Source organism: Ornithorhynchus anatinus, chromosome 1 (genome assembly GCF_004115215.2).
Source record: "Ornithorhynchus anatinus isolate Pmale09 chromosome 1, mOrnAna1.pri.v4, whole genome shotgun sequence".
NCBI lineage: Eukaryota > Metazoa > Chordata > Mammalia > Monotremata > Ornithorhynchidae > Ornithorhynchus > Ornithorhynchus anatinus.
In genome coordinates, this window is record NC_041728.1 from 186,287,139 (window position 1) to 186,302,600 (window position 15,462).

The 15,462-nt window shown below is 60.7% G+C and overlaps 2 protein-coding genes across 5 annotated transcripts; one reads left to right on the forward strand and one right to left on the reverse strand.

Annotated features, from left to right (window-relative positions):
• Positions 1–217: 217 nt before the first annotated feature.
• On the reverse strand, positions 218–6,012 carry LOC100091058 (rab-like protein 2A). Of its 2 annotated transcripts, none has more exons than XM_029061032.1 (8): positions 5,861–6,012; positions 3,648–3,677; positions 3,283–3,362; positions 2,494–2,573; positions 1,744–1,855; positions 1,574–1,671; positions 958–1,041; positions 218–619 (listed from the first exon to the last, which is right to left on the reverse strand). In XM_029061032.1, the coding sequence occupies exons 1-8, from the start codon at positions 5,995–5,997 to the stop codon at positions 542–544; spliced, it is 699 nt and encodes a 232-aa protein (XP_028916865.1). In that variant the 5' UTR covers positions 5,998–6,012; the 3' UTR covers positions 218–541. The 2 variants fall into 2 exon arrangements, with proteins under 2 accessions (XP_028916865.1, XP_028916854.1); XM_029061021.1 differs by having other exon boundaries at positions 958–1,083.
• NME6 (NME/NM23 nucleoside diphosphate kinase 6) lies at positions 5,692–12,639 on the forward strand. 3 transcript variants are annotated; one of them, XM_029061072.2, is made up of 6 exons: positions 5,692–5,811; positions 7,942–8,037; positions 10,598–10,700; positions 10,960–10,999; positions 11,354–11,514; positions 11,759–12,639. In XM_029061072.2, the coding sequence occupies exons 2-6, from the start codon at positions 7,948–7,950 to the stop codon at positions 11,926–11,928; spliced, it is 564 nt and encodes a 187-aa protein (XP_028916905.1). In that variant the 5' UTR covers positions 5,692–5,811; positions 7,942–7,947; the 3' UTR covers positions 11,929–12,639. The 3 variants fall into 3 exon arrangements, with proteins under 3 accessions (XP_028916905.1, XP_039769581.1, XP_039769582.1); XM_039913647.1 differs by lacking the exon at positions 5,692–5,811 and adding an exon at positions 6,275–6,477; XM_039913648.1 differs by lacking the exon at positions 5,692–5,811 and adding an exon at positions 7,198–7,311.
• The last annotated feature ends 2,823 nt before the right edge of the window (positions 12,640–15,462 follow it).

Here is a 15,462-nt window from a genome sequence, read left to right on the forward strand (position 1 = left end):
CTGGGGGAGGGGCAGCTCCAGCCAACCACCTGCCGTCCAGCCTGGGCTGCAGGGACCAGCCCAGACCAGGGCCCAGGCTCGGTCCTCAGGCTGTGGGCAGAAGCTGTGGCTTCTGGGGTGGGGACGGGGAGGCTGAACCCGGCCCCCCACCTCCTCCTCCCATCCGTCCGCCAGAGCTCCTTGAGGGTGTGTTCTCTTCTCACACAGACTACAACCGTGTTGGAAAAATAATTTTATTTTTGAGCATCCGATGCGAGTCAGGGTCCTGACACTGGGTGGGGAAGGAAGCCAGAGATCCCCCCCGTGGAGACCAGTGGAAATTTAGGGGGTGGGGAGAGAGGTTGTGTGTGTGTGGTGTGGGGGGAGGTGGCTAGGTATTAGTGGCCAGGGTGGGGCAGGGTGGAATGTGGCCTGCTGGACTGTACCGTGGTGGTGGCCCCAGCAGAGCCTCCCGCTCCTGACCACGTGGCTCCCGGGCATTGGTGACTTTAGCCCCCCAGGGCAGGCGGGCGGGGAGGAGGGTGCCGCCCTCAGACCGGCCTCAGGCAGACTGCGGCTCCTGGCCGGGGCTGCTCCTCCCGGGGTCCGGGGAGGGCCCCTCCTGCTTCAGGTCAAAGTTCTGAACGAGAAGAGACGGAGAGGCCCCGCTCACGCCGGAGGGGCACAGGGCGCGGTGCAGTGCGGGGGAGCAGGGTAAAGAGGGACCTTGGGAGTGAGACCCCCCCTCCTCTGCCCGGGGCCCTGGGGTTTGGTGGGGGGTGGGGGTGGGAGTGTCTCGGTCCAGCACCACAGAGCTCTGAGGGCTCCAGTCTGGGGTGGGTCCTGGAGGAGGTTACGCAGAGGCTCTACAGCCCCAGCCCCATTTCCCCAGGCTGGCCCAGCCCCATTCCCCCAGGCTGGCCCAATCCTCCACCACATTCACCGGCAAGGCCGGCCCGGCCCCCTAAGCCTGCCCACCTCCAGTTCTTGCAGCACTTCATCCATGAAGTCAGAGGAATTCTGCTTGTAAGAAACGGCCAGGCGGATGGCGTCGTTGAAGAGCTGCCGGGGAGGACTGGGTTGCTGAGAGAAGGGCTGCACGACCTGGGACCGCCCCCAGGCCTCAACCCTCCTGGTCCTGCCCTGTCCCCAACCCCACCGGGTCCCCCTCGGGCCTGTCCCCATCTGTCCCGCCGCCTGAATAAGTCTTGCACTGATGGGTAAGCGCCCCCTGGCTCAGGGGCTTTAGCGGCTGTAGCCTCGGACCACATCCCCACTTCCCCCTCACAGCGAAGCAGGTTCGAACTGTCATGTCAACTGACCCTCCTGCACCTCCCGACCCTGTCAGTCAGCATGGCTACCTTTTCGGGACATTATGAAGACGGAGCCCAACACAGACCTTCCCAAAATGGCCAGCATGCATATCCAGCAGCGGAAGGAGTATGTGTGCGTGGGGTGGGGTGGGGTTGGGGTGGGAAAGGGAGAGGAGATGGGTGGGCAGAGTCCAAGGCCGGTCCCCATTCCCCGGCCCCTCGGTCCTCCTGGCCTCCCCTCCCCCCCATCCTCCCAGACCCCACATCCTCCCAGCCCCCACCTTCACCACGTTGGTGCCATTGGCAGCAGAGACAAAGTACAGGGGCAGGGAGAGCTTCCGGGCGAAGTTAAAACTTCTCTGAGTCACCTTCATGTCCGCTGCGGGGGGGAGAGGGAGGATCAGGGGGCGGCGGGGCACACCGGCCGAGAGGGTGGGGGGCGACCACTGACCATCGATCTTGTTGGCCACCAAGACGCAGGGGATCTCTGGCCGGAATTCCCGCAGCTCCTTGTACCAGCCGCCCAGGTTCTTGTAGGTCACCTTCCTCTGCACATCGAACACCTGGCGGCAACGAGGTGCCGTCGGCGCCGGCCCGTCGGCAGAGGCCCTCACGGGGCGACGCCAAGTTGGCAGCCCACTGGGGCCGGGTTGGATCCCAGCGGCTCCATTATTCCGGAGTGGGAAAGGAGGATTGGATGGGTTCTAGGGGTTCTCCCCGGACAGTCCCGGTCGCTGGGCCTCTCCCTGCACCCTGGCCCCTTCGGGCCTGGGACCGGGCACCCAATTCTCACGCTCGGATGCTGGACAAGCTGGGTCGGCCCCATCAGCCCACAGAGTTCAGGGATGGGGAGTACACGTGAGGAGGGTGGGGGGAGCATGGGGACGAGGCTGGGGAGAACATGGGGATCAGGTCCATGAGCGCAGGGAAGAGAGTGGAGATGAATACAGGAGTGGGGCCCTGGACCAGACCACTTCCTCATGGTGGCTAGCCCCAGGCCCAGGGGTCCCCGTTGGCCCGGCTCAGGCTAGGCCACGGCTGCTTTCCCCTCACGGTCAGGGCCGGTGGCCTGTCTGTAGTCCACGGCCATATCCTCCACGTGGCCATAGCCTCCGAGTGGCCATCCACCCCCTCCCCGTGCCTTTGCTCACCCTCCCCTTCCCGTGTCCCGGCCCCCGGGTGCCAGGTCCCTGGTGCCCACCATGATGCAGGCGTGGGCCTTGTGGTAATAGGAGGCGTGCAGGCTCCGAAACCGCTCCTGGCCTGCCGTGTCCCAGAAATCTGCAAGACAGTGGCGACTCTTGGGGCCCCGGGGCCTACCCCACCCGGGCGGACGGGGCACAAAGGGCTCGAGTGGATACCGCGGAGCCTACCACAACCGGGCAGACTGGGCAAAAGGGATTGGACTGGGCACCACAAGGCCTACCGTACCTGGGCGGACCAGGAACAAGGGGCTGGACTGGGCACCCCAGGACCTCCCCCAACTGGGCAGAACAAGCAAAAGGGGCTGGACTGGATGGGGCAGGGTGGAGCTGGACTGGGTGGGGGTATGGCAGGGTTTGGTTTGTGTGGGGGTGGGTGGGGTCTAGGCTAGGTGGGGCCAGACCAAGTGGGGCAGGGATGACTGTTTGTCCCAGTAGAAGCCCAGGCAGGGGAGGGATTAGGATGAGGGGACTATGGGGAAGAGCTTGGCCATAGGGGAGGTCAGGTGTGGGGGCAGCAGCGGCCATGGTGATAAGAACAGAGACTTTCTCCTTATCCAAGGCCTGTCAGTGCCCAGGGTGGGCATCACTCTTGCTCCCTGCATCACAGTCTGGCTCCATCCTAGAGCCCGGGTGCCCTCTGCAGCCTGGCCTGGTCTCCCCTCACCCCGGGCACCCCTCACAGCCTCTCTGGGCTCCCCCCACCCTGGGCACCTCCTCGGTTTGGTCTGATTCCCCCCCGCCCTCCGCCTCTGGGCACCCCCCGCAGCCCGGTCCCACTGTCTTACCCACGAGGACAGTCTTGCCGTCCACGGTGGCCGTGTACTTATAGAGGGTCAGGGCGAAGGTGGACAGCTGCTGGGGCTGGCTGCATCCGGCTAAGGAGCCGACGGGGAACGTCCAATCCGGACCGGCCAGGCGGACGCGGCGGGTGGGGATGCCGGGACAGGGATGGGGCGGTGGGCCAGGATGAGGGTCAGTGCTGGGGTTACCAGGAGCGGGTCAGGGGTAGGACTGTTGGGACTGGGGCTGCGGGGAGGAGTGGTCCAGACAGGACTGGGGCAGGGCAGAGGGACAGACAGGTCCCGGGGTGGGGCGGGGGGGTACGTGGGACAGTGCACTGAGGCAGAGGAATTGTGGCATTGAAAGATACAATCCATCCAGGAGAAAGCGTTCCATCAGCCTGCAAGCACAGAGACCCCCCTCCCCGCTGTCAGGGCCAACCCAATTTGAAGAACCTCCAAGAACCTCCAGTGGTTGCCCATCCACCTCCGCAGAAAACAGCAACGCCTCACCCTCGGCTTTAAAGGTCTCCATCACCTTGCCCCTTCCTACCTCACCTCGCTACTTTCCTACTACAACCTAGGCCGTGCGCTTCACTCCACTAATGCCAACCTTTTCACTGTGCCTCTATCTCATCTATCTCAACCCAGACCCATTACCCCCGTCCTGCCTCTGGCCTGGAACGCCGTCCCTCCTGAAATCTGACAATGACTCTCCCCCTCTTCAAAGCCTTATTGAAGGCCCACCTCCTCCAAGAGGCCTTCCCTGACTAGGCGTCCTTTCCTCTTCTCCCGTTCCATCCTGTGTCACCCTGACTCGCTCCTTTTACTCACAATAATAATGATGAGAAGCAGCGTGGCTCAGTGGAAAGAGCCCGGGCTTGGGAGTCAGAGGTCAAGGGTTCTAATCCCAACTCAACCGCTTGTCAGCTGTGAGACTCTGGGCAAGTCACTTAACCTCTATGTGCCTCAGTTCCCTCATCTGTCAAGTGGGGATGAAGACTGTAAGCCCCACATAGGACAACCAGATCACCTTATATCCTCCCCAGCGCTTAGAACAGTGCTTTGCACATAGTAGCGTGGCTCAGTGGCAAGAGCCCAGGCTTGGGAGTCAGAGGTCATGGTTTTGAATCCCGGCTCTGCCACTTGTCAGCTGTGTGACTGTAGGCAAGTCACTTCACTTCTCTGTGCCTCGGTTCCCTCATCTGTAAAACGGGGATGAAGACCGTGAACCTCACATGGGACAGCCTGATGACCCTGTATCTCCCCCGGCGCTTAAAACAGTGCTCTGCACATAGTAAGCGCTTAACAAATACCAACATTATTATTAGTAAGCACTTAACAAATGCCATCAATATTATTATTATTATTATTATTATTATTATTATTAAGCGCCTATGTGTTCAGTGGAAAGAGCATGGGCTTTGGAGTCAGGGCTCATGAGTTTGAATCCCAGCTCTGCCACTTGTCGGCTGTGTGACTGTGGGTAAGTCACTTAACTTCTCTGTGCCTCAGTTCCCTCATCTTTAAAATGGGGATTAAGACTGTGAGCCCCATGTGGGACAACCTGATTCCCCTATGTCTACCCCAGCGCTTAGAACAGTGCTTGGCACATAGTAAGCGCTTAACAAATACCAACATTATTATTATTAAGCACTGTTCCCCCCCCCCCACCCGCCTACCTGGACCTGCCCAGGGGCTGTTTTCCCCCCCATCCCCCCTCTACTCTACTGAGAAGCAGCGTGGCGCAGTGGAAAGAGCATGGGCTTTGGAGTCAGGGCTCATGAGTTCGAATCCCAGCTCTGTCACTTGTCAGCTGTGTGACTGTGGGCGAGTCACTTCACTTCTCTGTGCCTCAGTTACCTCATCTGTAAAATGGGGATTAAGACTGTGAGCCCCACGTGGGACAACCTGATTACCCTGTATCTCCCCCAGCGCTTAGAACAGTGCTCTGCACATAGTAAGCGCTTAACAAATACCAACATTATTATTACTTGGACCTGCCCAGGGGCTGGATATTTTATTACCCTATTTATTTTGTTAATGAGACCTACATCTTCTCGATTCTATTGATCTTGATGATGTTGTCTTGTTTCGTTCTGTTTTGCTTTGCTGCCTGTCTCCCCCGTTTAGACAGGGATTGTCTGGGCAGGGCTGGTCTCTGTTGCCCAACTGTCCATTCCAAGCGCTTAGTCCAGTGCTCTGCACAGAGTAAGCGCTCAATAAATACTATTGAGTGAATGCTCTGCACAGAGTAAGCGCTCAATAAATACTAGTGAATGAATGAATGTCCCCCCCCCCCGCCCCCGTCTACTTGGACCTACCCAGAGCCCTGTCTCCCCCCTCCCCCGCCTACTTGGACTTGCCCAGGGGCTGTTTTTCCCCCCCGCTCCCCCCCTAGTTGGACCTGCCCACGGGGCTACTCCCCTCCCCACCTTCCCTGCTGACTTGGACCTGCCCGTGGGACTGCTCCTCATTCCACGGTATTTATTGAGCGCTGACGATGCCTCCCGCCGCCTCGGACCTGGGCAGGAGGTGTGTTTTGCTTTCTTTCTTTCTTTCCCTCCCCCCGCCCCCCGCTTACTTGGACTTGCCCACGGCGCTGTCCCCCAGGCAGATGATCTTGACGTTCTCGGCGTCGTCGTACTTGTCCTGGTCCAGCTGGCAGGGAGGGGGCCCGGCGACCTCCCCCGCCCCGGCCATCCCGCCCTCCCCGGCCATCCCGCCCCCCCGGGTCCCCCTCTCCGCTGCGCCGCCGGTCGCGTCCCGCGGCCGCTGCTGCTGCTGCTACGCAACGGGCGCCAGGTCCCCGGGGCTGCCCGCTGAGAACGCCCGAAGGACCCCGTGCCCGCGCCGACGGGCGGACAGGCGGGGCTGCCCCGCGCGGAGGCCCGAAGAACTCCCTTCGGCCGGGGCTGCCCGCGCGGAGGCCCGAAGGTCCCCAGCCGGCGGGATGGCGGGCCGGCCGGGGCCGAGGCCCTAAAGGGGCTCGGGGCCGAGGCGGGGGCGAGGCGGCCCAGCGCCGCTGGGCGGAGGGTCCCGCCCGGCCAGGGGGCCGTCAGGGCGCAGGCGGTCGGGCCGGGCTGCCCGAGGCCAGGGCCGCAAGGACCCCCGTGGCCAGGGCGGCGTCAGGGCGCAGGCGCGGGGGAGGGGGGCGCGCGGCGCACGTGTGGCGGCCACGCGGCCCAGCGCCTCCCAACGGTAACGGCCTCGGGCGGGGGCGGGGGAAGGAGGAGGAGGAGGAGGAGGATGGCGGCACTTGGTGGGCGCTTACTACGTGCCGAGCGCTGTTCTAAGCGCTGGGGGGGGGGGAATACAAGGTGATGGGGTGGTCCCCCGTGGGGGCTCACCCTCTTCGTCCCCATTTGACAGATGGGGTCACTGAGGCCCAGAAAAGTTAAGTGACTTGCCCAAAGTCCCACAGCTGATAAGTGGTGGAGGCGGGATTAGAACCCGTGACCCCTGACTCCTAAGCCCGGGCTCTTAATAATGATAATATTGGTGGTATTTATTAAACGCTTTCTATGTGCCAAGCACTGTTCTAAGCCCTGGGGGGCCATACAAGGTGATGAGGTAGTCCCCCGTGGGGCTCACCCTCTTCGTCCCCATTTTCCAGATGGGGTCATTGAGGCCCAGAAAAGTTAAGTGACTTACCCAAAGTCCCACAGCTAAGTGGCGGAAGCTTGATTAGAACCCATGATCCCTGACCCCTAAGCCCGGGCTCTTAATAATGATAATATTGGTGGTATTTATTAAGCGCTTATTATGTGCCAAGCACTGTTCTAAGCCCTGGGGGGGGGGGGATACAGGGTGATGAGGTTGTCCCCCGTGGGGCTCACCCTCTTCACCCCCATTTGACAGTTGAGGTCACTGAGGCCCAGAGAAGTGAAGTGACTTGCTCAAAGTCACACAGCTGACAAGCGGCGGACCTGGGATTCGAACCCGTGACCTCCGACTCCCAAGCCCGGGCTCTTGCCACTGAGCCACGCTGCTGTGCGCTCCCCTGTCCTGCACCCCAGTACCGCCCGGCCCACGGTCTGTACTATCCATCGATGGCTTCCTCCGGCCTGAAATCCTCCCCCCGCCTTCGCCCCCGCCCCAACAGACAGACCACCTGCTCATCCCACCTTGTCACTCATTCATTCATTCGTATTTCTTGAGCGCTTACCGTGTGCAGAGCACTGTACTAAGGGCTTGGAGAGTACAGTTCGGCAAAAAGAGAGGCAATCCCTGCCCGCAATGGGCCCCCAGTCTAATAATGTTGGTATTTAAGCGCTTACTATGTGTAGAGCACTGTTCTAAGCACTGGGGTAGATACAGGGTCATCAGGTTGTCTCCCATGGGGCTCACAGTTAATCCCCATTTTACAGATGAGGGAACTGAGGCCCAGAGAAGTGAAGTGACTTGCCCCCAGTCACACAGCTGACAAGTGGCAGAGCCGGGATTCGAACCCATGAACTCTGACTCCCAAACCCGGGCTCTTTCCACTGAGCCACGCTGCTTTTCTAGAAGCACCTGTCCAGGTGCGAGGCCCTGAAAGGGGTCCGGGTGCCCCGTCGGGGTCGGCCGTGAGAGAGAGCGCGGGCCCTGCCCAGGTGGGTGGCCCCGGCCGGGTGCCGGGCACTGGGGTGACCGCCGGGTAATGAGGTCGGACGCTGCTTGCAGGGGAAGATGGCCTTTCCGCCGGGCGGCGCGCGCGCTCTCCAGCTCACACTGGCTCTGATCAAGCCTGACGCCGTGGCCCACCCCCTGATCCTGGAGGTAAAGACTGGGGCAAGGCCCCCGGCCCACCCGCTCGCCCCCGGCCCACCCGCTCGCCCCCAGCCCAGCCTTTCTTCTCCCCCTGGATCCGCAGCCCTAACCTCGCCCACCCTTCCCCCCTACACACACACACGCACAACTCCCCGTACCCGCCTCCCTGCAGCTTTCTCCTCAGACACTTGTCCTATCACTTTTAGCCTCCAACCCCTTGACACTTCAGTCCAGATTTCACTCTCCTCCCTGGGTCTTTTCTGTAACACACCGTTCTGCCGGGTCCGTCTCTCTACTCCTCAGAAACCACCACTGGCTGCCCATTCCTCTCCGCCTTGAACAGAAACTCCTCCCCATCATCTTGAAGACCCTCGGTCTTCTCTCTCCCCCGCAGCTAATCCTCACTCCTGCCCCACCACACCCAGCCCGTCTAGCGTCCGCCTACTCACCGTGCCCTGCTCTCGCCTCTCTCGCCCTGGACCCTTCGCTCGCGCCCTCCCTCCAGCCGGGCTCTCCCTCCCCTTCACATCCAACAGACCACCGCTCTCCCCACCTTCAAAACCCTTCTGAGATCCCACCTCTTCCAGGAAGCCTTCCCTAGCTAATCTTTCAGCTCCCCAATCTGTTCCTGTCACTGCACTGCAGCACCTAATTATAATAATGGTGGTATTTGTTAAGCGCTTACTATGTGCCAAACACTGTTCTAAGCGCTGGGGGTGATGCAAGGTAATCTGGTTGTCCCACGTGGGGCTCGCAGTCTTAATCCCCATTTTACAGATGAAGCAACTGAGGCCCAGAGAAGTGAAGTGACTTGCCCAAAGTCACACAGTTGAGAAGTGGCGGAGCCGGGATTAGAAACCACCACTTCTGACTCCCAAGCCCGGGCTCTTTCACTAACCCATGCCCCTTCTCTGCTTCACTTCTCCATCAGTTGACCCCTCGGGTATTTTCCCCTCCTCCTTTCCCCACAGCGCTTAGGTACGGGTCTTCAAACTTGTCGTGTATCTGTTTGTCTCCCTTGCTAGACCGTAAACCCCTGGAGAGCAGGGATGTATCTACTAATTATCATATAATCCCAAGTGCTCTGCACAGTATAAGCCCCTTGAGGGAAAGGATCGTGTTTACTAACTATTGTGTACTGTCTCCAGGTCTCAGTCCAGTGCTCTGCACACAGTAGACTGTACGCTCCTTCCGGGCAGGGATCGTATCCTCTAACTCGATTGTGCTCTTCCGAGCACTCAGTAAAGTGCTATTCACAGAGAAAGCGCTCAGTAAATACACCTGATGGACTGATCATGCCTGTGTTGTGGATGAAGAAATGATGAGAGGATAAGTGGCAAGACTGTAAGCTCCTTGAGGACAGGGAACGTGTCTACCAACTTCGTTCATTCATCAATCGTATCTCTTGAGCGCTTACTGTGTGCAGATCACTGTACTGAGCGCTTGGAAGGTACAATTCAACAACAGATAGAGACAATCCCTACCCAGCAATGGGCTCACAGTCTAGAAGGGGGAGACAGGCAACAAAGCAAGTAGACAGGCGTCAATAGCATCAAAATAGATAAATAGAATTATAGATACGTACACATCATTAATAAAATAGAGTAGTATGTACAAATATACTCAAGTGCTGTGGGGCAGGGAAGAGAGTAGAACAGAGGGAGGGAGTCGGGGCGATGGGAAGGGGAGGAGGAGCAGAGGAAAAGGGGGGCTCAGTCTGGGAAGGCCTCCTGGAGGAGGTGAGCTCTCAGTAGGGCTTTCAAGGAGGGGAAGAGAGCTAGTTTGGCGGACTTGAGGAGGGAGGGCACTCTAGGCCAGAGGCAGGACGTGGGCCAGGGGTCGAGGAGAGGAGCGGAGTGTGCGGGCTGGGCTGTAGAAGGAGAGAAGGGAGGTGAGGTAGGAGGGGGAAAGGTGGTGGAGAGCTTTGAAGCCTCTCCCAAACACTTAGTAGAGTACTCTGCACACAGTAAGCGCTTAGTAAATATGATTGAATGGGTGTTCTACCCACAGTAAGCACCCAACAAATGCCATTGACTGATTGGCCCAGAGTCGCCCTGCCTGCTAGGGTCAGAGCTTGGGTAGACTTCTGCTGGAGGAGTGGGTGGGGGAAGAGGAGGAGGGGAAGACTGGACAGAGGTTTGGTGATGTTGAGGGGATGTTGGTTCTGTATGGGAGAGACCTGCCTGAGCCTTGGGTGCGAGACCAAAGGGGTGGCGGTAAGGGCCGGGCTGGGGAGGAGCCCCAGCTGACCGGCAGAGTTCCCGGCTGGGGTCTGGGCCGCGGGAGGTTGGGGGCAGGAGGAGGAGGAGGAGGAGACGGGGCCGTCTCTGCTGCTCGGAGGCTGGGCCGGGCTGTGCGTCCACCCTACAGAGCTGCTGGCCCAGGGTCTGTTGTGGCCTCCAGGGGGAGAAACCCCTTTGCATCCCCCTTGGAAGGGGCCTGGAGGTGCTGTGGCCTTCTTCCCTCCCCCCAACCTCCCCCCCCCCCCCGTCACACCGCCCCTTCCCCTCGGCCGCCGGAGGAGCCCGGCGGTGTCCGTCGGGGTGACGATGGGCCTGGACCCGCGCAGGCCGTCCGCGACCGGATCCTGAAGCACGGCTTCCTCATCGTGCGGGCCAGGGAGCTGCTGTGGGCCAGGGAAGACTGCCGGGCCTTCTACCAGGAGCACGCAGGTGTGCGGGGGGGCCGGGGGCCGCTCCGACCAGGCGGGATGGGGTGGGGGCGCCTCTCCCCCTTCCACCCAAGGAGTGCTGGGGGGGGTGGGGAGGGGGCCCCCTCGAGTGCTGGGAGGAGGTGTTCCGGCCCCACTTACCATGTTGGAGGGAGACTCCCGTGACCATCGGTGGGGAGGGGTCACCTCCCCCTGCCCAGGAGTGCTGAGGGAACGGTGTTCCGCGCCACCACCCCTCACAGTGTGCTCTCTTGTCCCAGGGCGTTTCTTCTACCAGAGGCTGGTGGAGTTCATGGCCAGGTAACCTGCCGTCCAGGGGGCCCCCGCAGCTCTGCCCCCTCTCTGGGCCGTCCCCCGGTTGGGGTGCAGAGTGCAGGCACGGTGTGGCCGCGCCGGGCATTGACTCAGCAGGGCACCGCTCGTGAGGACGGGATCGGGACTGGGCTCGGTCCAGTCGGCACCAAGGGGTGGGAGTGGGACCGGAACCGGGCCTAGACCGGGCCAGCACGACGCTGGGACCGGGCCCAAGCCCCCCCAGCTTCGGCCTCCTTCTGCCAGGGGTCCCTTGGGCTCAACGTTGAACCCACCCAGGGCCGGCCCCGCCCCTCCCCCCACCGCCCCGGGAATCGCTGACGCGGTGTCCTCTGGCGGCAGCGGGCCGACGCGGGCCTACATCCTGGCCCGCGTGGACGCCGTCCGGCAATGGAGAGCGCTCCTGGGCCCCACCAAGGTGTTTCGAGCCAGACACGAGGCCCCGGACTCGATCCGCGGGAGCTACGGCCTCACCGACACCCGCAACACCGTCCACGGCTCCGGTCAGTTCTCCCGACCTCACCCCCGACCCTTTTCCCCTTAGAGAAGCAGAGGTGGGACTGCAGGTCTGGGCGGTCCCGGAGGAAGAGGAGTGGGCTTCGGGCTCAGGGGTGGGGGTGGGGGCGGGGAGAGCCCCATGCGATTGTTTGCACTAGGGGCCCGGCCCCAGGTGAGCAAAATGGGTCGGGGGTTGCCTGCGGGCCCAGAGTCCCCCAGGCCGGACGTGTCACGCCTCTCCCTCGGCAGACTCCGAGGTGTCGGCCCACAGAGAGATGGCCGCGTTCTTTCCGGACTTCAGCCCCCAGCACTGGTACCGCGAGGAGGAGCCGCACCTGCGCCGGGGCCCCACGCGCTACGACGAGCAGGAGGGCGTCCACCGCCTGGATCCGGGCAGGTCCGGCTCCAACCCGGCGTGACCGAGGAGGCCTCAAGCCGGCCCCAACCCCGGTGGTTGTCAGGACGGCCGGGGCACCACGCGCTGTGACGGACAGGAGGGCATCCACCGCCTGGACCTGGGCAGGCCCAGTTCCGGCCCAGCCTGACCAAGGAGGCTGCGGCCCCCACGGCCCGGCTCCGGCCCCGGTGGTTGACGGGGGGACCGGACCTGGTCATTCATTCAGTAGTATTTATTGAGCGCTTACTATGTGCAGAGCACTGTACTAAGCGCTTGGGATGAACAAGTCGGCAACAGATAGAGACAGTCCCTGCCGTTTGACGGGCTTACAGTCCTGCCACAGAGTACAGCCCGAGGCCTTACCGTTTGGACCCTCTGGCAGCCGCGGCTCAACCGGCTCCCCGGTCCCCGGGGTTCTATGCTCAGATGTTTGCGGTGGCCCTCGAGCCCCACCCCCTTGCCCTCTGCACGTGGCACCGGTGGCCTGTTCCCTCCCCAGCCTGAGCCAGCCTGACTCCCAAGGCTGCCCCAGTCTAACTTGGGGTCGGTGACTCCATCCCCGCAGACACGCAGCTGATTAGCGTGCAGGCCTCATCCGGGCTGTGGGAGGGGAAGGGTACGACCCGGCCTACGGACCCCCCCCACCCCCAGCTGTGTGAGGGGGGAGGGTCCGACCTGGCTCCTCGAGCTGTCACGGCTCCTTGGCTTAATAAAACCTCAGTTTTTGAGTGGATCCTGTGTGGGTCAGAGAGGAGAGCCCACCTCCCCCGGGTCCTGGGGGAGCCAGGGACCTGGCCTGGTCGCTCCCTAGGGTCTTCTCACTGGAGTCTCTTGTGAAGGGAAAAGGCTGCGGGGGGGCCAGCCACACTTTTCTGTCAACTCTCCTAGGGAAGTGGTTGTCCATTTTCCTTGTCTGTGATGGTGGGCGGGAGACTCTGGGGCAGCAGAATCCAGTGACCACTCTTCTGCTTTTGACCTTCCACCAGTCAACACAGTGTTCGTGTCGTTCAGTCACCTGGGTCTGACATTTACCCTGCCTTTCCCTCACGCCAGGGGTAGACTTGTCCCCTCACAGCATGCGGAGGCCCGCCCCTCTGCAGCAGGGATGCCGCCTTCACTCCTGTCATTCGCCCTCTGGGCACAAGGCCTGGCATCAGGGCTCAGAAAATGTGGCTGGGGACGGCTGGTCCCCGGGCGCCCTGCTCCTCAACCTCCTGTCGGACGTCCACACTCAGTGGGCGTCTCCCAGGCTGCGGACCGGACGCCCCGCACACACCAAATCTCAAGTCATTCATTCATTCAATAGTATTTATTGAGCACTTACTATGTGCAGAGCACTGTACTAAGCGCTTGGGATGAACAAGTCGGCAACAGAGACAGTCCTGCCGTTTGATGGGCTTACAGTCTAATCGGGGGAGACGGACAGACAAGAACAATGGCAATAAATAGAGTCAAGGGGAAGAACATCTCGTAAAAACAATGGCAACTAAATAGAATCAAGGCGATGTACAATTCATTAACAAAATAAATAGGGTAACGAAAATATATACAGTTGAGCGGACGAGTACAGTGCTGTGGGGATGGGAAGGGAGAGGTGGAGGAGCAGAGGGAAAAGGGGAAAAAGAGGGTTTAGCTGCGGAGAGGTAAAGGGGGGGGTGACGGAGTAGAGGGAGAAGAGGAGCTCAGTCTGGGAAGGCCTCTTGGAGGAGGTGAGTTTTAAGTAGGGTTTTGAAGAGGGGAAGAGAATCAGTTTGGCGGAGGTGAGGGAGGGCGTTTCGGGACCGCGGGAGGACGCGGCCCAGGGGTCAACGGCGGGATGGGCGAGACCGAGGGACGGCGAGGAGGTGGGCGGCGGAGGAGCGGAGCGTGCGGGGTGGGCGGTAGAAAGAGAAGGGAGGAGAGGTAGGAAGGGGCGAGGTGATGGAGAGCCTCGAAGCCTAGAGTGAGGAGTTTTTGTTTGGAGCGGAAGTTGATAGGCAACCACTGGAGTTGTTTAAGAAGGGGAGTGACATGCCCAGATCGTTTCTGCAGGAAGATGAGCCGGGCGGCGGAGTGAAGAATAGACTGGAGTGGGGTGAGAGAGGAGGAAGGGAGGTCAGAGAGAAGGCCGACACAGTAGTCTAGCCGGGATATAACGAGAGCCCGTAGCAGTAAGGTAGCCGTTTGGGTGGAGAGGAAAGGGCGGATCTTGGCGATATTGTAGAGGTGAAACCGGCAGGTCTCGGTAACGGATAGGATGTGTGGGGTGAACGAGAGAGACGAGTCAAGGATGACACCTGAGAGACGGGAAGGATGGTCGTGCCATCCACGGTGATAGAGAAGTCTGGGAGAGGACCGGGTTTGGGAGGGAAGATGAGGAGCTCAGTCTTGCTCATGTTGAGTTTTAGGTGGCGGGCCGACATCCAGGTGGAGACGTCCCGGAGGCAGGAGGAGATGCAAGCCTGAAGGGAGGGGGAGGGGACAGGGGCGGAGATATAGATCTGCGTGTCATCTGCGTAGAGATGGTAGTCGAAGCCGTGAGAGCGAATGAGTTCACCGAGGGAGTGAGTGTAAATGGAGAACAGAAGAGGGCCAAGAACTGACCCTTGAGGAACTCCAACAGTTAAAGGATGGGAGGGGGAGGAGGCTCCAGCGAAGGAGACCGAGAATGACTGGCCAGAGAGGTAAGAGGAGAACCAGGAGAGGACAGAGTCCGTGAAGCCAAGGTGAGATAAGGTATGGAGGAGGAGGGGATGGTCGACAGTGTCAAAGGCAGCAGAGAGGTCAAGGAGGATTAGAATGGAGTAGGAGCCATTGGATTTGGCAAGAAGGAGGTCATGGGTGACATTAGAGAGAGCAGTCTCGGTAGAGTGGAGGGGACGGAAGCCAGATCGGAGGGGGTCTAGGACAGAATGGGAGTTAAGGAATTCTAAGCATCGATTGTAGATGACTCGTTCTAGGATTTTGGAAAGGAAGGGTAGTAGGGAGATAGGGCGATAACTGGAGGGGGACTGAAAGTCCAGTGCCGTTCGGGGGTGGCCCAGATGCCCACAGTCCTCGAGGGCCCAGGTAGAATACCTGACAACAGATGCTGAGAAGCTCCCCCGGCCAGATGGTGACGGTGTGTCGTCTCCCTTGGGTCAATCAGCCTCAGGTGGGAGGAGCCAGGCCTCTAGAAGCCCAAACTCTGTTGGGCCATGTCCTTTCTCTGGTTCCATTTGTGGCCCGCAGACTGCCCCCACTGCCCCCCCCCGCCCAACATCCCAACTTGTCCTCCCAGCGATCCTCTCTCCAGGCTAGCCGCTTATCTTAGCCATTACCCTGTCCCCTGCTCCCCACCCTCCTTATCTCTGTCCTGGTTCATGCCTCCTCCTGGCTTTTATCTTTTCCGCTTTCTCTCCCACACCTGCCCCCCCCCCCCCCCCCCCCGGCACTATCCTTTGTTTCATAAAAGTCCAGGAGTCTTTTCTGGTTCAGCTCTGCCCCATCCAGCCCAGGACTCCGTCTGTGACAACACCAAGAGTCTAACGGCATCCTGGATACCCATCCTCATGGACCATCCTTCCTTCCTCACTCT

Excerpts from the sequence above, each read along its gene's own strand:
- LOC100091058 (XM_029061021.1), bottom strand. The coding sequence starts at position 5,997 with ATGGCCGGGGAGGGCGGGATGGCCGGGGCGGGGGAGGTCGCCGGGCCC. Across the intron at positions 3,363-3,647 it reads CGCTTTCTCCTGGATGGATT|CCAGCCCCAGCAGCTGTCCA; the intron begins GTATCTTTCAAT and ends AGCCGGATGCAG. Across the intron at positions 1,856-2,493 it reads AGGCCCACGCCTGCATCATG|GTGTTCGATGTGCAGAGGAA; the intron begins GTGGGCACCAGG and ends CGTTGCCGCCAG.
- NME6 (XM_029061072.2), top strand. The coding sequence starts at position 7,948 with ATGGCCTTTCCGCCGGGCGGCGCGCGCGCTCTCCAGCTCACACTGGCT. Across the intron at positions 8,038-10,597 it reads CCCACCCCCTGATCCTGGAG|GCCGTCCGCGACCGGATCCT; the intron begins GTAAAGACTGGG and ends GGACCCGCGCAG. Across the intron at positions 10,701-10,959 it reads CTTCTACCAGGAGCACGCAG|GGCGTTTCTTCTACCAGAGG; the intron begins GTGTGCGGGGGG and ends CTCTTGTCCCAG.